A 23442-nucleotide genomic window follows, 5' to 3' on the forward strand; every position below is an offset into this window, starting at 1 on the left:
TTCATAAAAAGCTATATTCTCCTAAATACATCACAATTTTTAGAAGTCAGTTATTGAGATATGGGCTGTTACTTGCAATGATACATAATGAATAAGAATGTGGCAGGTTTTTTTTTCTCTTTGTTTTCTCTCATATTTTCTCTTAATCCCTTTTCTTTACAAAGTAGCAACTTTCAGTGTGTAAATTAACAGCATTACAGTACTTATAATTTCACTTTTAGGTAGCTCAGCAATCATTAGCTATTAAATAAAGATTAAACTAATTTAGTATTACTTTATTTGTCATTAACCTTGGTTTCTGAGCCATAACTATGGTTGCAGAACAAGGATAAATTCCACCTTTTTCAGATTTGCTTCCGTATCCCTGCAGGATGCTGCTGCTGTTGTCAGGCAGGCAGCACACTGGTGGAGTCTCCACTTTACAACCCATCCCTGGTAGAGAGCAGGTCTCCTGGGCCAGGAAAAGAAACGTTGTATTGTACTATTTTGTCTCTAATTATTGAATGGAATATTTCGTAGAATCATAGACTAATTTGGGTAGGAAGGGGCCTTTGAAGGTCAACTAGTACAACAGGGCAGGAGCATCTTCAACTAGATCAGGTTGCTCAGGCTCCATCCAGCCTGACCTTGAATGTTTCCAGGGATAGGGCACCTGACTTCTCTGTGGGCAACCTGTTCCAGAGTTCCACCACCCTCATCATGGCAAATGTCTTCCATATTTCTAGTCTAGATTTGTTTAAAACCATTAGCCACTGTTCTATCACAACAAACCTTACTAAAAAGTTCATCCCTGTTATTATGTTTCCATAACTTGCATCATATATAGCGGTGTTTAAAGAATTTAAAGTGTGTGATCCTGATTATTGTGATTGTCTATATGTGACAATATGTTCCGTTAGGCACGAGTTTCACACAGAAATTTTGGTAGTTAACTAACCTGAAAAATGAGTTTATTGTTTAAAAATTAAATTAATATTTCTTGTTAACTGAAAATTACTTTTACAACAGAATTTAAATCTATCACTCAAATAATGACTCAATAATGACTCAAAATGCAGACTCATTGATGTTATACATTCTATTCTAAGAACTTAGATGAGAAGAAATCTGCAAAATTATTGAAAACTGGAATTGTGCATAAAAATAAATATTCAATTCCAGAAGGGCTTTGAGATTTTGAAATCCGTCTTGTAGCTAAAACAGGAAAAATTATTGCTTCCCATATTTCCTCTAAGCAATATATTTTAGGTCAGTTTTAAAATGGCCTTCATAAGTTTTGCATTAAATTAGTGCCTTTTAATTGTAATCCTTCTAAATAATTCAAAATGAAGAACAAGTATTTCCAAACCAAAATTGAGTACTATTCTGAAATTGTATCAAAATGGAGTATTTTGATAGTATGAGAGGCTTCTTTTTTAAATTCTAAAAAAGATACTCAACAGAGCAGTGAGAATGTAGATATCAATTCAGAAAAGCTAGATATTGTAAAAGGCTTGTGTAAAATGTAAAAGGTTTCTTTGTTTACTGTAGCAAGGCTGTTTGATTTTGATCCTTTCCGTGTACAATTTTATTAGGGCAAAACAAACTTGGAATGAGGCCTGGTTTTTGCTCCAGAGAACATGATGGCAAAATATCAGTGATACACAGAGGGGGCACAATTGTTCTTCCAACTTTAACAAAATGGCTAAATAGCAGCATGCATCCTTATTTGAAACGGGAAGCTGACAATTACTCTGGAAGTTGTGGTCAATAATTTCCATCTGATTTGTTACAGTTCTTACAGTAATCCGAGTCAGTCATCCAGATTTCATAGTGTAGCTGGATGGCGTTAACAACAGTATGATTTATTTTGCAGTGGAATTGTTTTGAAAAACAACATTTAAGTTTAACATAATTGCAGACTTGTGAAATTGAAGGAATTGGTAAATTGACCTTTGAATTTCATCTTGTATTTCTGTCACCAGACAGAACAGGCTGTTGAACTCACCAGAGATCTGATAATGCCTGCACGTCATTTGGCTTCATTAAATAAGCATTCATACAAGAAATAAATACATAAATTCAATAGCTCTCTTAAAAGGTATATTTATCTGGAATGGTGTAAAAGAACAGAGTAACCTTCCTGATTGTACAACTAGCTAAATACTAGCCTTTAAAAATAAAATAAAATAAAATTTAAAAAAATCCAATATGCTGAGGGACAATATTATTAGGGGTACCACCACTGACTTTTGGGACAGTAGTTAAGGGTAATTGACAAATTAAGACAACTGTTGGTGAATAGATATTGTTATTGTGTTTATCCTGGTGGACAATTTGTCTTAGTTATACCTTTTGTTAGTGAACATCCTGGAATGTTTGTGAGAGGTAGCGTGGCTAACATTATGTTATCTGAAATTTGTCCCTTTCTCTCTCTCTAAAACTTAGTATTTTTTAAAAAACATAACCAACAACATGATTATCACATTTGCAATACAGTTAGTTGTACAGAGAATAGAAGAAAATACCAGAATACACTTTTAAAAGACAGTGTGAATTGTTTAAAGTATATGGAGGATTACAAGTATTTTTATAAGTCCTTTCCATCTTCTTTTTACATTTTAAAATTAAAAAATAGCCATAATTTTTTTTATAGTACAAATTTTAGTTCATCTGAAAGTAAGAGGAACTGTTTTTTTAATTTTATAGTCAATTCTGCAACTTCAGGGCTTCTATGGCAATTCCTAATCCAAAATTAGTCATCACAGTTTTTATATTTATTGTATATTTTTGTAATTTTCATTTGCATATTAAACTGAAACCTTCCACATTATAGAAGCAGGTTTGTCACAAACCTATAAACTAGACTGATAAACTGAAATGGCACACATGGATTCCTTTGTTCATAATAACTTCCCTGGAATTTTTACCCATATAAATTGATGGGTCATTCCAGCTGTACATTAGAATTCTGGTTAAGAATCTGTGAGAAAATTGTCAGATAATTATTCCCTAAAATCTTGTAATTTGTCTTACAGCTATATATGGTTTTAAAACTAGTGCTTTATTTTCTCTTACAAATAATAATAATAAAAAAGTTTAGTTAAATTTGTAACAAAACCCCATAAACAATTTAGTGAGTAAAACATTGAAAAAATAAGACCTGTAAGTTGAAAAACATAGTAAATTCTTCTGATGTTTGGTATCTGCACACATTTTTTAATGCACTGGTAAGTGACATTCAGTAGGTCTGCTTGATTATAGAATTATTTTAGGAGTTTGGAACTTTGAGAGATTTGGGAGGGTTTTTTCACAGAATATAAGATGAATTGGGAGATAGTAGTTCATTGGGGTTTGCTTTGTTTCTTATTCTATTCAAGTTTGTGTATAACTGAATGAAAATACTCTTTCTGCTGTGCTGATCTGGTGGTCTTAGTGGAATAGTCTCATCTTTCTGCACCATTGGCAAACAAATGTTATTTAAGGTGAGCACACACCAGAAAGCTCTCTCTGCGTTGGCATTTACAGACCTCAGAGTTTAAGTGCATTCTATGCTTTTGTGTTGGCTTCCACACATGACACTGAAATAGAGATTTTCAGAGTTTCTCTAAATTCTATCCTGATATGCAATAGTAAAGTAGTTACTCTGTAAATTAACATTTTATAATACAAATTACCTATCAAGCTCACATAACATCAAGTATTTTACAGAAGTCTCATTTATTCTTTATGTTTTGGATATTCCATGTGTGCTGATTATTACTTTTTTTCTTACAAAGTGAGACCATTAAACATTACTTTCTGGATTTCAGGAGCTGATGCTGTAGAGGCCCAGTGTAAGAGATTTGAAGTGAGGGCAAGTGAAGGTGGAAGAGTATTGTTTTCTGCAGATGAAGATGAGATTGTCATTGGAGCTGACAGACTGAAAGTAACAGGTACGCTACTAATAAGGTTTCTAAATTGATGTGAGCTCTTCATTTTTATTTTTTTTTTTTTAAATCTGGAGAGTGAAGAGGAAGATCTCATCATCAGTGATTGCTTAACCGACCAAAAGATACTGCATAATCTAAAAACCAATTCCTCCAAAGGCAGACTTGAATTTAAACTCTGCAGGACCACCCTTGATTTGGCTGTTAATATTTTACCATTAAACAATTTTTGTGGCATTCATGGCATATATTGAGGTCATGCCCCTTCACAATGATGAAAACTGTTGGGTTTTTTTCATCTTTTCTCCAGACCTACAGCTGTGTTTATCTTTAGGTCAGTCTACATCTTGGAATGTCTGTTTTACAGAGTTTGAACTCAGCCTACTAGTATCAAAATTTGTTTTTATAGAAAGTATAAAATGGTTCTGGTTTATGGTGATTATGATAAGATATCCCTTTCTGGTCTGTAAAACTAAGAAACACATTACTAAGAACTTGAAGCCCTTTATAAAAAGAGTTAGGTATTTCTACATGTTCATCCAGATATATCTTTAAAATAGATCCAGGAAGTCCAGAGTCAAGCTGTGATTGAACTTTCCTCATAAGCCTCAGAATTGTTGCTTACAGTGGGATAACCTTTCTTTCCCTTTCATCCCTATCTGACTTCTGTATATCTTCCACAGCTAATCAATATTTTTTAATACTGCTAAACCAAAATTAAAGTCTTTTACAAGCAGACAGTTTAGTGATGATGCAGTTTCCAATATGATAAACTAAACTCTACCAGTTTACCAAATTCAGGGTCAGGAGAGGGAGACATCAGTGTTTTGTTGAGCCAGCAGCAATTTGTCAGAGGTAGCAACTGTATGAGAAATTTACCATAATAAAACCTAAGATATTAACTGTAAAACAAGAAAAAAACAATACTGACTCCTGCTGAGGTTCGAATTTGAGAAAGTTAAGGTTAAATACTGAGAAAGTTATCTTACATTTGACACAGGAGATGGCTGAGTATCTATCATGAGTTAAAAAATAAAATATCTTACGAATTGCACTGAAGATTACATATCCTGCCATTGAGAAATATAAGCATAAGTTGTAGATGTCATGGTAATATTTCTTATCAGGCTTCAAAAGCAAAGGATTGCTCAGATGTTTTTAACTTCCAAGTGGCTTGAGTTCCCAAAGAAACTATTGACATCAATGGTATAGAAAGCAGAAGTAATGAAAACTTATTCAGTGTTGCTTAGCATGGAATATAAGATTATCCCTTGTGAAAAGAACAGTATTTTCTCCTTAATTCAAGAAATAAAGCTGGCTGTATGTGAATTTATACCCAACCAAATAATAATAATAATAATAATAACAACAACAACAACAATAACAATAACAATAATAATAATACCCCAAAAAAGTAAAGGCTAGGAAAAGCTAATTCTGCTTTGATATAATCATCTGAGTTTCAGGGCTTACTGTATACTTGTTCGGTTCTACCAGAGAATCTCACTACTCAAGTTTTTTGTATAAGTAATTGATTTTCCTTCTGTGGCTGAAATAAAAAATAAACAAGAGTTAGGACTGAATTTTCAATTCTTTCGTTGAACTAGAAATATTCTTTTATGGTTTAAAAAATAAAACCATTGATTTTAACTACTTACGCACCAAAGAAAGATTTAGGTGGCATTTAAACATCACAAAGAGAATATGCATATGGGAGAATTTATCAGGTTCTTAATGTTGTCATTTATGTTATAAAGATAAATGCAAATTATGTTCCGTTAGATATTCTAACGTCCAGCATTTCAGGCAGTTTCTTTAAGAAAACATTTGAAGGTGTTTTGTAGTTGCAATTTGAAAGAGTAATTTACTTTTGAAAATTATTGTCATCTTTACTGTTTATTAAAAAGTAATTTAAGGGAGCTGGGATGATTCTAATCACTGGATAATAAGCTTGTCTTGAAATCAGATTTCATTAGTAAACTTTCTTATAATGAGACTATTAAAACCTAGTTTCAAAATTGTATCCTTTGAATCCCTTTTTAGTTTAACCCTTCTGTTATCTTGTTAGAGAAGAAGATTACTGTTCCACAGAATGAAGCCAATAGTATTAGATTTCTAAATGAATATTTGTGAAAAACTTAGAATAACCACGTATATATTTATGTATCCCTAAAAGATTTTTTGCAGTGTTATTTATAATCTGTAGCCAAATCATAAATCTATAATGAGACATCTATGCTTCAATCTTGACTTCAGTTTGAAGCTGAAATTATTTAGCATAAATTTCCCAGTTGGGGCTAGAAGTTGTATGTTCCATGCAATCTCAAGAAAAATGTTCTTTAAAAAAAGTCTGCCAAAGGGAAAAAAAAAAAATAATTCTATCTTCATGCAACAAAATCAATCTTTGATATAGTAGCTCTTTGAATTCTGTCCAAAGATTGTGTGATACCTTTAAATTCTTCAGCAAACACATTAAAGGTGATGAGTCCCTGCGAGCTGCATGAACCAGGCTGCATTTCACTATCTAATGTGATATAACTGATGAAACCTGGCAAGGCATCATCCTAGTGTCAAAAATCAAACAGAAAAAAAATCAGTGTATTTTTCTCAAGCCTGTGTTTTGATAATCATTATCTTTTGTAGTGAATATAGTGAAGGAGCTGTGGAAGAACAAAAAAGTAAAAATATTAAAAAGCAAAAATATGCTGTGATTATTTCGAGATGAAACTCTTAAATGTGGCAAATTTAGTATGGTACTACAGTGAAAACCTGATTTTGTTTTCTTGCTTAGCTGTGAACAGTGTCTCTTTGAGAACACTTTACTATTAATAGGTCCAATACAAGATGTATTTTAGAAATTAATTCTCTAAAGTGTGCCCATTCCATGTGTGTTTATAAGCCACTGTGACTATGTGGGATTCATCTTACCTGATTTCTTTCTAAATTTAGAAGAAAGCTTTTGCAATTCACAGCTTTAAAAAGTGATACAGCATATGGCAGTGTGAGAAATTCTTGATTAATAAAACTTGAAAGATTAATCTTATGTTTTTTCATTGATTATTTTTCTGGCACTTTTATTTGCCAATTTTTATATAGGCAGTCCATTCCAGGGAAAAAGTTATAGTGGAAACAGGCTAATGATTCAGATATCAATATATTTCCCAGGCAAGAAAAATATGTCAGCAGTAGTACTGTTTGTTTCAGAGAAGTTGCAGCTCTGTATTTCCCTATTAAGAGTGTCTGACTTTAATATTCGGCAGCTGCCTGATTTGGTTAAGACTCATTATTTAGGAAGGATATTGAGGTCCTGGAGCGGGTCCAAAGGAGGGCAACCAGGCTGGTGAAGGGACTGGAGCACAGATCCTATGAGGAGAGGCTGAGGGAGCTGGGGCTTTTCAGCCTGGAGAAGAGGAGGCTCAGAGAAGACCTCATCACTCTCTACAACTCCCTGAAAGGAGGCTGTAGCCAGGTGGGGGTTGGTCTCTTTTCCCAGGCAACCCTCAGCAAGACAAGAGGGCACAGTCTTAAGTTGTGCCAGGGGAGGTTTAGGTTGGACATTAGAAAGAATTTCTTTACCGAGAGGGTGATCAAACATTGGAATGGGCTGCCCTGGGAAGTAGTGGATTCTCCATCCCTGGAGATATTTAAAAAGAGACTGGATGTGGCACTCAGTGCCATGGTCTGGTAACTGCAGCGGTAGTGGATCAAGGGTTGGACTTGATGATCTCTGAGGTCCCTTCCAACCCAGCCAATTCTATGATTCTATGATTCTTTCAATTGTTACTTTTGCTTTTTCTTTTAATTGTATTGGCTCTTTTATACTTGCTCATTCAAGGGAAGAAGACAAAGGAGTCAACCTTTATTTCAAAAGGCAGAGCTGCTAAAATTGCAGCTTACTCTTGCCCCTCCATACAGGGATGGCTCTTACTGTCAAGTTTAACAAGTATTTTAGCCCATTGTAGGGAGGGAAGAGAAAAGCAAGATGAAGTAAACATATTGCCAAAGAGCTGGGAAACAAGCCAGGATACGGAGCTGAGTGTCTGGTGGGCTCTAAGATTTCTTTCTGCACATAGTAAAACCTTTCTACATCCAGTATATTCACTTTCTCCCAATGAATGGACAGCATCTATAGTATCGTAAAGTCATCTTCACTCTCTAATTAGAGCAAGAGTATCTGTTTGACTTTTACTTCTGTTGTTTGAGTCTCAGTATAAAGTTTTCTGCTCTATGCTTTTATTTCATGTTTCTTTTAACAGCCATATGATCTCTCCAAGGTATTCTTGTAGCAGAACTTGAAAACACTGTATTGATCACACTCATTAGTAACAATACAAGTATATATACAAGTACATATCGTGACTCAGCCTTATCCTGCCAGATTAGATTTAAGAAAATAGATTAAGAAGCCCTAGCTCAGTATACATTTTTCTGAGACACTGCCACAAAAGATGCTTGTAATTGTTTCCATCAAAACTTCCAAAAACTTGTTAGCAGCTGTATAAGAAGTACTAAGTGAAGTGGAGGTGGTCTAATTATAATCTAAGAAAACACCTACTTTTTTTGAAAATGTAAGATTTTTTTCTCCTCTGACTTTTGAGGTAGTGTGCTCAGTTAAGTCTAAAAAGCATGTTATCAGAAACATTTTTTCCTGTGAAACTTAAAATATTTTATCCAAATTATGCTAAAAATTTGTGGGTTTTTAAGAAGAGTATTTCTCTCATTTTTAATGGAGAAGAGACTGTAATTCAATTCTTGTAGTCTCGTGAACATTCTTCTTATCTATATACTTCATTCAGACATTGCTTTAGTGTTCTTTATTTGACCATAGCTCTTACCCTTCTTCCAAGATTTCTTCCAAGACAGTAGCCTAACTTGGGTTTTACATGTTTAGGTACCTTCTTCTGAATCAGTTGTACTTGCATATGTGGCTTTTTTATTAATAATGTTTTTTAAAAGGGCAAGGCAAATATGGATTTGCAAATTAAAACACATAGGTCTTCCACGAGAAACCATTGCTACTCTGCAGTCAAATCCTATTATGTTTTCTAGATGCAGCAAATGAGCTTTACCACTTTTTCTAAATAATCCAGTATAGTTTCTTAAGAAAATATTACTCATTTTTCTGTAAAACTAATTTATATTGTATCCTATTACTTTCTTAACTGCGGGCTTATTTTCTTTCATCCCTTGTTCCTGCATGTTTGACTGCTATAATCTGTTTTATCACAGGACTTTAAGTTCTTTATGGATTAAAGTGAATTTTAAATAATTATAATTAGTACTTTAACAGTAATATTTTCCTCTAGAAATAGATAAGCTAATAAAAAATTTTCAAATATATGGAGCTCCATGTTTGTATCATGTGAGCTGATATAATTAGCTGAAAATCACTTTTATTCTATATTTCAAACATAATCATAGATCTTATAATGGGAATTGCACTTGTAATAAGACTTACACATAGCTTCTAGCAGTAGTCAGAGAAACAAAAAGAAGAGGCATACAAACTTTGCAGATCATTATGACCTCCTATGAGCTTTGTTCCTTGTCAAATAGCAAAGTTGTGCAGAAAGTCAGACGAGAACAGGAGTTCTAGTTTTAATGGAAACTTCAGTTTAAATGGAAACCTTCTCAGATTAATAGCAGAGCATGTGTAGGTTGAATCTACTTTGACATTAGAATAGTGTCGGAAAAATATGTGAAGGGCTGCAAGTATCTTTCTCATTACACTACACTATACACTTAGAATGGTTGCAGTATGGCTTTGATCAAAGCCATTTACTTCTCTAGACGAAAGATGAGAGCCTTGATGTATCAAGGAAACTTCAGAAAATTCCTACATACTCATATTCTAATAGTGTTCTAATAATAGCCAGGATTAACATGCAGAGGAGTGCATCAGTACCTCAGTTCTGATTTTAAGATTATTCTGTAGGACTGTGAGTCTGCAGGTAACTGAAATACAGAAAGGTCTTCCAGGCTAGTTAAAAGGAAATGATAAAGTAGAAATATGGCTCACGGCTATAAAAGGAAATATGACAGAAATACGAGGAAATATATGTAACTTGCAAATTAGGCTGGAAAAGAAGTAAAATATTTATAACAAGTACTGAAATATAGAATATAAATGATTATGGGATATATGTTGTTATTACAGTTGGCATATATCTAGTGCCTTCAAACACTGAATAGAAATTTCAGTATGAATGCACTTGGTTTTACCATGTTCTGTTGGTGGTTGTCATTCAGGACAGATGGAGTTTGGAGAGTGAAGTAATGCAAGATGAAGGGAAACCCTTTATCACTTTAGATGGCTTACACAAACAATGTGATCACAGTAAAGCTATGATGTTTACTGTTATAAAAAATAAACTTAGGTAGATATGCCAAACACTCAGTACCCTAAACACTGAAAGAAACAGTATTATTTTATCATCATACATCGGTAACATTTTCAGTAATCACTACATTAATATGTACCCCGAAATGTATTTGATTAAAAAAGTTTCTGATAAGCTTATTTAGATTTCAAGGAAGCACTTAATGTCCAGGCTCATCTGTATGAGAGCTCTGATTGAAAGAAAATGTTATTGCAGGCACCTAACCACTTGGCAAGAGAGCCACCTGTCAGAGCATTACTTTTTGAGGTACAGCTACAGAGCTTATTACAGGCATATATATATATAAGCTCTAAGGTGTCTATGGAGTGGAAAATTTCTAGACAGGCTGAAAGTGGTGAGACTAAAAAAATAAATTTCTTATTCAGGACATTGCACAACTAGATTTATATCTTTTAGCTAAGGGTAGAATACATATAGACAGCTCAGGTTGCAAGCTGTGTGTACTTACATCACCCTGCATGTGACTATGCAGATTGTTGGAGGAATACATTGAGCTAATAACAGTTTGTAAAAGAAAGATTTTTATTTTTACACTTAACAAAGCATGCCAAGGAACGGCATGATTAATCTCAGGAATGCATGTAAAGAGAAATAAGCTTTAACAGCTTTTCTCTGAAAAGGGAATAGTACCAAAAGCAGAGGAATGTGCAAGCAATTCTGCCAGGCTAGGAAAATATGTGCTAGCTCTTATAGGCATTCCACTGAAAAATATTCAACAAGGCTGTTCTATAGACAAACACATAGAAGAGCCAGTATACAGGCAGGCAGGAGAAAAGAAAACAAAGATAAAAACCCCTGCAAAATGACACAGTGGTGTTTAGGTAGGGTGAAAGGCTGTAGTCCATTAAATTCTATGAAATAGAGCTTATGTTTTGGAGCTGATTCTGTAGTTATCTGAGTTGTTGCTTTGCGGAACACAGCCAATAGGTTCCTAAAGTTAAGGAGAGACTATTTGCTCTGTTCTGATACAGGGCAGTATTCATCCAGAGACTGATTCTGACTTCCAGGTTAAATCTGGTTTTCAGATGAAACCTTGGCAATATTAAGTTATTGGATATTTTGACCAATATATGAAAGCAGGAAAACCTGCCAATATCTGCATCAAATTCCCAATTATATTTCACATTATAAGTTGAGGGACTGCAGAGTCGGAAATGCCATAGTAGTTCTAATTTTGAAGGGTATCAAGTCAAAGCCCAGTGAAAAATTACTCCTTTTTCAGTAAACTGAGGTAACTTGAAAATCGAACTAAACCATCTTGTTTACAAAACACACACTAAACAATCAGAAGGCTTTAATGCAGGAATTGTTTATGAATTGGGTTCAGATTTTGTAGTAAAAACCTAACTCTTTAAAACCTGAGCTAAGCCTGACACTCACATGCCCTTAGGGTTTGGTAGTTTTGAAAATGCACATTTAAATTAGAGCAGGCAGACCCATCTCTATTTTTAATGTAACTACTCACAGAAGGGAAAGGTGAAACATGAAGAGCTCCAGTATTCCCATTTTCTGTTTTTGCCTTAAGGTGTTTACTTGTGATTTATTTCTGCCTAGAAACAAAACTCTATTGTTGGAGATAAGGGTTGGGCTGCAAGGCACTGTAGGATTTAGGGTCCAAATATTCATCCTATAATAATAATACTAAAGGTGAAAAAATATCTTGTTTTGTGCTGGAACAGTGTTCTCATTAGATACTAGAAGATAATATGGATTTTAATGTTTAAAGTCTTCAGAATAGGAGGAATACTATTACATTTTTAGGAAATATAGTAGGCATCTGACTTTTCATGAAAAGTTATATACAAGTACCTTTTACTGTGACCCATGTATTACATGTCAGAGTTGCACACTTTCTCTGAATCCTATCTGAAACCATTATAAAGTGGCTTTTTAATTTTTATCCTATCTTAAGGCAATTTTTTTACCCAGCTTTTAATACATGTAGTAGCCATAAATTGCAAGGTGAGAAGAATATGTCATGACATACATCGTACTTTCATAACATACGTGAATGAGCGGAAAGATCTTGACTCTAATCTTAGGTAGAAAGTAGCAGAAACTAAATACAAAAATCCTTAGAAGGAGGTATTGCTTGAGTCCAAGGCAGTCCACGGTTTAAAACAAGCTTTACTCAGAGGAAAAGTTAGCAGATTTCCACCATTAACATTTTGGACTTCCCTGTTACCTGTAGATCTATTTATAAAACAGGTATGCAGGCAAAACTGTGAAAAGCACGGACTCAAATAATTGCTGCTCTGCAATGCATCTCAAAGCTTATTCATAGCAGACTCCTATGAGCTAGGAATAATTTCACCCACAGGATGCTACTCCAGAAAAAAAATTCTATCACCCACGAAATATGGCCTGCAGGCTTCAGCCTACATTGAGAATTTAAATTCCTGTCCTCATTGTGGCTAATGACAAGTTTACATTTCACAGTGTCTGACAGCATTAAATTCAGCACACCAAGGCACAAATATAACAAGCCATCCTTTTGGCTCTAGAAAAATACCATCAATGTATGTAGGCCTTTGTATCTGAATTAAAAGTATATAACAATGTGGCTTTGCTCAAGGTTCAGAAAGTAGGTTATATGTACCTGTGTATGAAGATTAAGCAGTATATAAGAAATGTATAGAAATTGAGAAAGAGCAACAGAAATAGCAGAAGGAAAAGTTACAAAAATCAGCATTATTCTATAAAATAATAGCCTGAATCTGTGCCAGGAGAATATATGTGGTAATGTTGATCACCAAACCAAAGATTATACAGATGAAGCTTTTTATCAATAAAAATAATCATCTAATGCAAAGGGCTTAGTGACAGCATTTTGGAATATCTGGGGGCTTGTTTTTACTAACAACAGAGACATCGGTTGGTCAGGAAAAAAAAAAAAAAAACAAACAAAAAAACCCAACTTCAAGATACATACTGCAAAAAAAGATTTTTAGATTACAAGGAAAATTACTATATCAGTGCTGAATCTGAATTATACACTGAATTATATCAATGTTTTAAATGGAAAGAATAATGAAATGCTATATAGTTTGGTTGTAGAGGAGGTGGAATTTCCTTCCTTTTCTTCTACAAAACAAATTATACTAGCACCTCTTCATCTGTTGATCAATCCTGATTTGGTTTTGAACTTCATGATCACTATTATACACTTCTCTTAAGTTTCTGCTTGTTTATTTTATTTTAAATGTCATATAATATATAGCTGTATTATTCACACAGAAATGTTAGACTCCACCTGGAGTATTGTGTCCTGTTCTGGAGCTGCTAACATGGAAAGGACATGGAGGTCTTGAAGCCAGACCAGAGGAGGGCCAAGAAGATGATCAGGGGGCTGGAGCACCTCTCCTATGAAGACAGGCAGAGAAAATTCAGGTTGTTCAGCTTGGAGAGGAGAAGGCTGTGGGGAGAACTTACAGCATCCTTTCAAAATCATAGAATCATAGAATTGGCTGGGTTGGAAGGGACCTCAGAGATCATCAAGTCCAACCCTTGATCCACTACCGCTGCAGTTACCAGACCATGGCACTGAGTGCCACATCCAGTCTCTTTTTAAATATCTCCAGGGATGGAGAATCCACTACTTCCTGGGGCAGCCCATTCCAGTGCTTGATCACCCTCTCAGAAAAGAAATTCTTTCTAATGTCCAACCTAAACCTCCCCCGGCACAACTTGAGACCGTGCCCTCTTGTCTTGCTGAGGGTTGCCTGGGAAAAGAGACCAACCCCCACCTGGCTACAGCCTCCTTTCAGGGAGTTGTAGAGAGTGATGAGGTCTTCTCTGAGCCTCCTCTTCTCCAGGCTGAAAAGCCCCAGCTCCCTCAGCCTCTCCTCATAGGATCTGTGCTCCAGTCCCTTTACCAGCCTGGTTGCCCTCCTTTGGACCCGCTCCAGGACCTCGATATCTTTCCTAAAATGGTAGGAGGGGGCCTATAGGAAAGCCTGGGAGGGACTTCTTCTAAGAGCATGTAAATAAATAACAAGGATTAATTGTTTTAATCTGGAGGAGGGTAGATTTAGGTTAGACATTAGGAAGAAATTCTTTTGTGTGAGGATGATGATACACTAGAACATGTTGCCCAGGGAGCTGTGGATGGAACACTTCCTGGAACACTTCTTAGAAGGGTTCAAGGCCAGGTTGGATGGGACTTTGAGCAACCTGGTCAAGTAGAAGGTGTACCTGCCCATGGCCAGGCTGGAACTAGATAATTTTTAAGGTCCCTTCCAGACCATACAACTGTATAATTGTATTATTTTGAATAATTTAAAAGGCTTCATATTATTTACTGTATTTTAATATGTGATTACTATGGTATGTAATTATATGAATTTTCAATTTCACTTAAGTAAGATTCTGTACAGTGAGGGGAAGATGAGAAAGCTGGATGAATAAACACACTTCACTGGAAGACAGGATAGAATGAATGAGCATAGCAAGGTAAAGCAACTGGAGATCTCTCATTTCTGGTATAATCACACTATAATTGATAGCCCACACTAAAACCTACATGTCAGTGTTTCCTGGTGGTATATGGTACAGTCATAGATAAACTAAAGTCAACAGGCATACCATAAATTTTAATGTTTAGATATATGAAGAACACTTGTATTGATCCTGTCAACACTAATATTGGTAATGGTTATAGTGGGATGTGTTTATCTATCTGTTCCTACTCAGAAGGCATTAGAATTCAGTTTTATGGTAACTGTTCTTTAGCAAATGTCTTGCTTTTATTGAAGGTATTAGCAGATTCGTAAAACATCTAGAACATATTTTTGTGAGTATGCTAGAAAAAGACTGCTACAGCAGAGATGTAAGACCACACATACTCATGTATAGGCAATCACATGAACACAGAAATGGCTCTCAGTTCTTCCAGGAAGCTCTATTTCCTTACAAATGCCAAAGTGATTTTTAACTCAAGTGGAGACATTGTCCTGAAGTCATCATCATTCTAAACCAACCTGATTTATAAAGAATGATAGAACTGACAGCAAGTACTGTAGATTACACCACTTGCAGTGTAACTAGGAATAGTGCTTTTTCATGTCCTTTTTCTGTATCAGTGGCTTCAAAGGAAGTATGTTACAGTGATCAAAGGTCTAGATACAGCAGCACATACAGCTTTTAAAGTACATGCTAAGATCATGCTAAGACACAAGACAAACAAGGTCAAAAAGGCAAAATACTGGCAGTAGCCCAGTGCTAGGTTCCCTTGAAAAATTCCTTTTCCTATTTATGGTTGAAAACATGAGGTAGGATTGTTAGTTTGTAACAACATCTGAAAGTCTTTTCTCATTAAACATCAAAGGGAAATACCTTTTAAAAATATTATTTTCATATCAAGCAAACCAGCTGTATTATTTTTGCTATTTTTATCTTAGCAGCATTGCCAAATGATGGACAAGTTTTTTAATCTGTTTTTGCGCTCTCAGTGTGAAGCAGAGAAAACACAATAGATAAAGCATACTGTGCAGAAAGAGTATTTATCATCAAGTTTGTTTCATGTTTTAGCTGTCAGGACTGTTTTCAGACTTTTTATAGTTGCAGGGTTTTTTTCTTCTCATTGTCATTCTTAGTCTGGCCTCCCTGGTTTAAATTTAGCTTTAGGATGAAAGCAGAAGACCAATTAGAGTTTCTGAATTTGAAGCTTTAATGAAAATACTTTTTTTTTTTTTTTCTTCATGACAGCAAAACTAACAGTAACTCAAAGCAATTTAATTCTGGCAAAACATTAATGTGAAAAATTAGTACAGACATCAAAAGGAACTTTTAAAAGAAGAAATGGAGCAAGGGGAGTCTCCTGCTGAAAAAAACAGACCACATTACTTACAGTGATATGATATCTGGAGGCCAGAGGAAGACTAAAGGAAAAAGAAAATTTGAGTCTTAAAGAAATAAATTCCTTTGTAAGGTTTAAGAATAAAAGAACAGAGGTTTTTCCAAGTAAGGTTCTCTTCAGTGAAAACTGAAAGGCTGGATTAATAAGGGTTGTTAACTGTGTAATATAGAGAAATACCTCTTTGAGCTGATCTGAAGAGAATGCAAAATAAAGAAGATTTTCTTTTTGTCTTTTAACCTGTCTCTGAACCTGGTACTGTGTCTCACAGATAGCTGGACATAGAAAATACATTATTTCTGTAATTCCAACTTAAAAATGGTAAAGCAAAAGAGAGGATTTCACAATGACTGCCAAATTACAAGATGTTCTGTTCCCTAGACATGACAGCCCTGATGCCTGGTTTTCAATATTCTGTTCTGAAAGTGCCTGAACATAATGTAGTTTAATGCCTAAGAGTACGTGAACAACAGGTTTCTTTGGCAGCTGATTGCACCGAATTTTCATGCAGAAGTAAATCCTGCTTTGCTAATTTTAGCCAGACATGGCTTGCTTCCTAGCAAGGCAAGGAAAATACCTTAAACCTTAAAAGTCCTGTGTTTAATTTATGATAGATGGATAGCAGCAGTGACAAGAGTGGGATTTTTTTAGTGTCTTCTCACAAACAGTAAAAGAACAAAAGCTAGACTAGGGTTATGCTGCGAGACTCAGAGCAGAGAGGGGTTATTACAGGGTTTGTCAGGTAATCTGAATTGTAGTTGTTATATGAGTCCTGATACTTCTCCTTGATGACATAGAATGGAGTATTGAGAACAACAGTGATAAATTACTCTGTGACCAGCACAGTCCCATCTTGAAGATGGAACAGTAGATCTAGCAGTAAATTACTGACATAAACCCTCTTCCTACAGCCCCTGCAAGTATGTGGCAACTCTCCTGTGGTTCTTGCCTGCAAATATTCTGGAGTCTTTGGCAAAAGATGTGTATTTCAGCCAATTTTAGCATATTGCAGTACGTTTTAGTATCTTGCCTATACCTGGAGAAAATTTGCTCTTTCTTGTGTTTAATACAGATTACAGATAGGCATGTGTTCACTAACATGACCATTGGTGGTTTACAGCCATTGCAGTTCACTTATTTGAAATACACCTGCTTTCATTTTCTTGCTAAATTAAAAGACTTGCTTCATTGCTATGCTGACTTGAAGGTGAGAATACTGAATGACAAATTATTGTTACACATTTGCTGTCTCTCACAGCTGCAGAATTACCATTGAAAATGCAGTAAATACTTATCTAAGTTAAGTCATTCGCCCTTTTGCATTGCAATAATGCCAGGTTTGAGTGTGCTGTATTCATCTGTGTAATTTACTTCTACAGAGAAAAACAGAACATTAATAAAGAGCAGAAATGAAAAGAGTCATAATAGGTAATGAATAAGGTTACTGTGGTAGTATCAAATAGAAACTTTTAAACAACCTTGTTGAAGGAACTGGTAGTGTAGCTTAATTTCTCATCTCAAAAAAAAATTATGACTTTCAACAATTGGGGATACTAACATTTTTGTTTTACTTTTTGTCTTAATAGGCATCAACATGTGTTGTATCAACATATCTCCTTTTCAGCATTGTAGAAATACATGTAAGGTTTCTTCTGCAATTTTCATTTTTTCATAAACACAAAAGTATTTGAAAGCATATTTTACAGTGACTTTTAAAATACATACTATATATTTGTATATAATGGAATTTTTAATATATGTATTTGTACCCTCTACAGGGTGCACAAATGCACTTATCTAAATGTTTGCTTTTAATTTTTCAATAGTAAGTTAATTCTTTTACACTAAAAGTGCTATAGTAGAGCTATTTTAAAAATCTAGATAATGATCCTGCTGCTTTGTGGCTCCATGTTGCTTAAATTAAACAATTTACTAAACTGTAAGAATGCAGTAGTAATTATCACATAATCATAACGATTTTTCAATGTGCTGCAGTGATGGCAAAGTACAGGACAGAAATAAGTGTACATCTACATATGCCATAAAGGACTAGCCACTGAAACCCCTATGAGGCACCCTGTGAATCAGTTTTAAAACTAAAGGTGATTTAGATGACTTCTGATACAGTTAAAGTGAGCTTTCCAGACAAACTTTTCCAGTTTAGGTAAAGTACAGCTGTGTCAACTACTGACCAGGTATTAAAGGCAAAAATATCAAGGTGTTAAATTTTGTGCATTATTGCTTTACTCTCAGTCCAATAACAGAAGTTTGCTACTTATAAATATAAATATGAAAATATTATATAGTTTATATATATATATGTATATATATATATTCATATTATATAGTTTATATTATACAGTTATATAAATAATCTGTGCTTCTAATTTAGACAGATAATGAGATGCCTGGACTTAATTGATAAACTAATAAATTCCTTTGAGTTTCTGACTTTTCAAAATCAAACTATTTATTTACAGGATATCCTCACTAAAGGGCAAATACCCTTTTATCAAAAGCTAATCATTAATAATTTTTTTTAGATATTTTTGAAGCAAATTGAATAGACATTTCAGCTAGGTTTTGAATATAGGCAGCAGTATGTTATAGAATTTTCAGAAAGCTTTGAAATGGGAAATTTTTGCTACTTGTTCCTGTAACTAGGTGAGGAACAATTTTCTCATTCTTATTTTTTCCCTCTTTAGATTCTACCAATTTTTCGTGGTATTCTGTACAAATACGTGACACCTTGTTTTTAGTATAGATCAAGATAAAATGAAAAGGTAATTTAATCAGCTCTGAAGTTAAAGCCTTCATTTTGTACTAGGGATATCTAAGTCCCATTCTTTCACATCCGTGGTTATGAAGCTACTGATTGTTGTTTGATAGTCCTCCTACTCATTGATTCCTTTATTTTTCATCAAGGAAACAGAAATTCTGTTTTGTAACTGACTAGTTATTTATAAAAACATAAGCCTGAGTGTTCCAAATCCTAGGGTTATCATCAACAAAGTGAAAATACAGCCTTTATTGTTTGGGGTTTTTTGTTTGGTTTTTGTTTATTTTTTAACTAAAAAACGAAAACACACATAAACCAACAAAACAAACAAGCCACCTAAAACTTAATTTTTTAAAAATTTGTACAAGGGCAGTTTTTGCTCTATGTTCCACTAATGGGAACCCAGAATCATTTACACCATTTTAAGAAAAATGCACATCCAGGCTTTCATATATGCATTTGGAAAAATAAGATTATTTTTTACTTTTCAGGAATTATTTACTGTAAAATCTAAGTGTAAGGTTTAAACATATTCATATATCTAGATGTTGTAACTTTTGAAGGAGACTATCAATTCAAGCAGAAAATGGTTGTAGTTAATTTTTATTGTCATCTGTATCTCTATCCGTCATATATCATAGAGGAAAAAAGTAAAAGATATTATTGAAATTGTTACTTTAAAAACTTGTTCTCTGTAAACCTCCAATATAATTTCCATTTTCTTCATGTTTGAAGTGATTCTAAATTTTAATGTGACTTCTCAGCAGTTTCATTTAAATATATTGACTTTTTCATCCCAAAAGTAACATCTACAATAGCCATTTCCAGTTAAGTTACTACTACTTTCAGTCCAAATTTTATTCAAATAAATTAACTTTTTTCAACAGAGTAAACCAAGCAGTGTCCAAACATAGGTTTTGGATGTGAACCTTCAAATAAGTATGTGAATGAGCAACTGGACATATAGCTATAATCCAGTTGCATTTGCAATACAAGGCAAGAGGTGTCTCAATGGCCCACCATTAAAAAGCAATATTTCAAATGGTTGTACTCAACTGAAATTAAAATGATAATTCAAAAGATAAATACTGACTGTTTCAAATCTGCAAGGATTTTCTGGAGTTTTGGTTTGCTTGATCAAAATTTATCACACTAAAGATGCTGAGTTTTAATTTATTGGGGAACTCATTCTTCTTATCTAAATGAAAGGCTTAGTAGAAGTTTTGCAGTAGTAGGTTTGCCATACAGAAAATATGAATCACACATTAGTCATCTTTCAAGGGCCTTGAGTAATGAATATAAATCATTTGGTTTAGAATTTATTTTTTAATCATGTCTTACCTATGGAGATTTCAGTGCTCATGTTTTAGTTTACAACAGCTGTATCTAGGCAGGCCATACTACAGCTTTCTATCTATAATATAGCTCCCATATGGCCTCATCAGTATCATACCTGAAATCTTCATTGCTTAACATTTATCAGTTTTGCTGCTGAGAGACTCCACAATCATGCCAATCATGTTTCCATAAAATAACCTACTTACTTTCATTTCAGTTCTGCTTACCTCCATGGCAAAAAACCCAGTTCCATCATGCTATTTGATACAAATACCCAGCTAAATTACATTTCAAGCTATTTTTTATAATTGAAAGTTGTGAAGAGCTGCACAATCAAAGGTTCAGAAGGTGCGTTCTGACTCCTTTGCATTTCTAATCATCCCAAGATAAATTATAATAACTGCGCTTTTAAAAAATAAGCAAAAAGAACTTTCCCTAGTCTTTTTATGATCTTTGATCTGCCTAGTTGAATATTTAATTTTTTTTTTCAGTCTGGCAGTGATCAGCCTCCAGAGGTCTTAGTGTTGAACAACAGCTAGGTAATCTCACAGAGGCAGTTTAAAATTTTAGCTATGTACACATGGTAAAATAAATAAGAATTGGGTTTTCTTTAATTGTAATTAAACTTTTATAATGTAAGTCTGTTTTTAAGGTCTCTTCAGTGATAAAGCAATCATTATTACTCATATTTGTGAAAACTTTGCAAGGGGTAAAATTGGAAGCTTCAAAAAGGATTTTACAAACTCTTTAAACTCTCTCAGAGGATAAATTGGAATTACATACGCTTGCATAATCTTAATATTTCATTATATTATTACTTGCTGTTCCTGAAAAATCTAGAGAAACATCAAGACAGCTGTGCCTGTGGTGCTGCAATGCTGTATAATTTGTACACATCGAAATACTACAGAATTCCATTGCCGGTACATTTGAGGTGATTTGCTTACAGAAATAAAGTGAAGGAGTGGGATAATGTTAATATATGCCTCATTTTTCATAGCAAAATAGTTTATTAGTTTCTAATTCTTGGCTCATCGACTCTGTTGCAGAAATTCTTTTTACAAAAGAAATAGCTCTGCTAATCAACATGCTCAGCTGACAGTCTTTTCATACCAGTGGATTATTAAGTCATTGAAAGGTACCAGTGCTGTTTTGTGAACTAGTAAATTTAGAAAGGATTATTTGCTTTTTAACTAAATAAAAAAATTTCCTCAACATGCACAGACATAAGCAAATACAATCTGTCACCAAACACCAACATTGTATTTTCATTGTTTTTATGAAAGTTGTCATTTCCCAAAGGCTTAATCTCAAGAACCGGTAAACTGGGCAAAAATGATTAGTTTATACTGGTCTCTCTGTGTCATGAATATTCATTTTGACCAGGAATGTGTGACTATTTTACTTGCAGGGAAAGCTTCCTTTTAATTTGCTCTGTGTTGAGTAGGTATGGTATAAAGGTCTGATGTTTATAAATCTGCTGTTCATAAAGAGATTCTATAAATACAAAATTGTCTTTTGGCCTTTTTTCCTGATTTGGACTATTTACTGAGTTTTCTACAGCAGTTTATATAGCAACCAGTATTTTTTGACCTGTGGTTTGCCTTCACAGATTCTTCATTCTTACTGAAGTCTTTACTTAACTCATTCTCTTCCACTGGAAGCTGGAGGTGGAAGTAATTTTATTCAGCTACACTTAAGTTTTGATTTTACATCCTTTACATGTACTCTGTGCCCTTGCTATTTTATTTCCTCTGAAAGGTTCACTTTTTATAGCTATCCATTCTAACTCATGTTCCTTTGAATTCAGTTCCCTAACTACTTTCTTTTGAGCTGTACTTGAAAGGGCTTAAAGGTTCAAGTCTTTCCTTTGTATTATTTTTTTCTTATTATTCATTAATCTCTATCTAGAATTTTACTCATCTCAAAGTAGTTTCTGGTTAAGTTTCTACTTAGGTTAGGGAATTCAGTTAATATATGCTTGTCTTTTTCATAGCAAGGTAAGTGTTGGTCTCTTCTCCCAAGTAACAGGTGATAGAACAAGAGGAAATGGCCTCTTGTTGTTGAACCAGGGGAGGTTTAGATTGGATGTTAGTAAAAATTTCTTTACTAAAGGAATGTTAGGCATTGGAACAGGCTGCCCAGGGAAGTGGTGGTGTCATCATCCCTGGAGGTGTTTAAAGGACATGTAGATGTGGTACTTAGGGATATAGTTTAGTATTGGCCTTGGCTGTGTGCTAGATTAACTTGATGATCTTAAAGGTCTTTTCCAAGCAAAATATTGCTACAAAAATAAGTGTTTTAACATTGTAAAGCATTAAATATCTGAAGTGTATTTCTTTCATTAAAAAAAAAAAAAAAAGAAAGAAAGAAGGAAAGAATAAAAGAAAAAAAATAAAGAAAAAAAAATATTCACTTTGAATCCTGGTTAAAATAATGATATTGATTATTCATAGAAAGCTATGCTTGTAGCACTATTCCTCAGCAGTGATGATCTACATGATCTAACTCCCCATCACAGCACAACGGATTTGCATATAGCAAATTGAAAATTAAGGAAAATCTTCCTGTAGTTATTCTGTTCTGTACTTTTAAGTAATGCCGATCCATGTCTTTTATTTGCTGTACAATCCACTCCCCTTTTTCTTGATCATAGTTTTTAACTGCTGGAAACACATCAGTAAATTCTGGCTGGCAGATTGTTTTCACCATTTTTTACTAGAGCCAAGGCAATTGTAAGTGCCTGCTTTTCTTCCAGTAAAAAAAAAAAAAAAAAAAAAAAAAGAAATTGGAGATATTCTTGAACTTAGTGAATGAATATTTATTGAGGAAACCTTTACTTTTGAGGCTTCATGAGAAGGAAAAATACTCAAATAGCAAAGGGAGCACATTTGGTATGTTTTTTATTTTAATTATACTATATTTTAATTTAATTATATCACTTTATCACTAGTTCTACCTGCCCGGATTTTTAGCCTGCTTGGACAATCTTTCTTTTTAAATTTCTGTTTTGTTAGGGGAGGAACACCTTCTCAGCTTTTAAACAAATGCTGCTGAATGTGAGGAAATACTAATGTTGGCTTAGAAACAACTGTCATTTGTCTTTTTTCTCAGTCCTTACCTAATATTATCTTTGGCAATTCTGATTGATTTAGTGTCTGA

At 34.1% G+C, this 23442-nt stretch overlaps 1 protein-coding gene across 1 annotated transcript in view; it reads left to right on the forward strand.

Annotated features, from left to right (window-relative positions):
* Nucleotides 1-23442, forward strand: part of SGCZ (sarcoglycan zeta) — a 174295-nt gene that overhangs the window by 124387 nt on the left and 26466 nt on the right. Inside the window, exon 4 of the mRNA XM_071743461.1 lies at nucleotides 3792-3914. Within this exon, the coding sequence (XP_071599562.1) occupies nucleotides 3792-3914 (123 nt within the window). The remainder of the gene's footprint in view (nucleotides 1-3791; nucleotides 3915-23442) is intronic.

The sequence above is a fragment of the Heliangelus exortis genome, chromosome 4, assembly GCF_036169615.1.
Source record: "Heliangelus exortis chromosome 4, bHelExo1.hap1, whole genome shotgun sequence".
Classification (NCBI taxonomy): Eukaryota; Metazoa; Chordata; class Aves; order Apodiformes; family Trochilidae; genus Heliangelus; species Heliangelus exortis.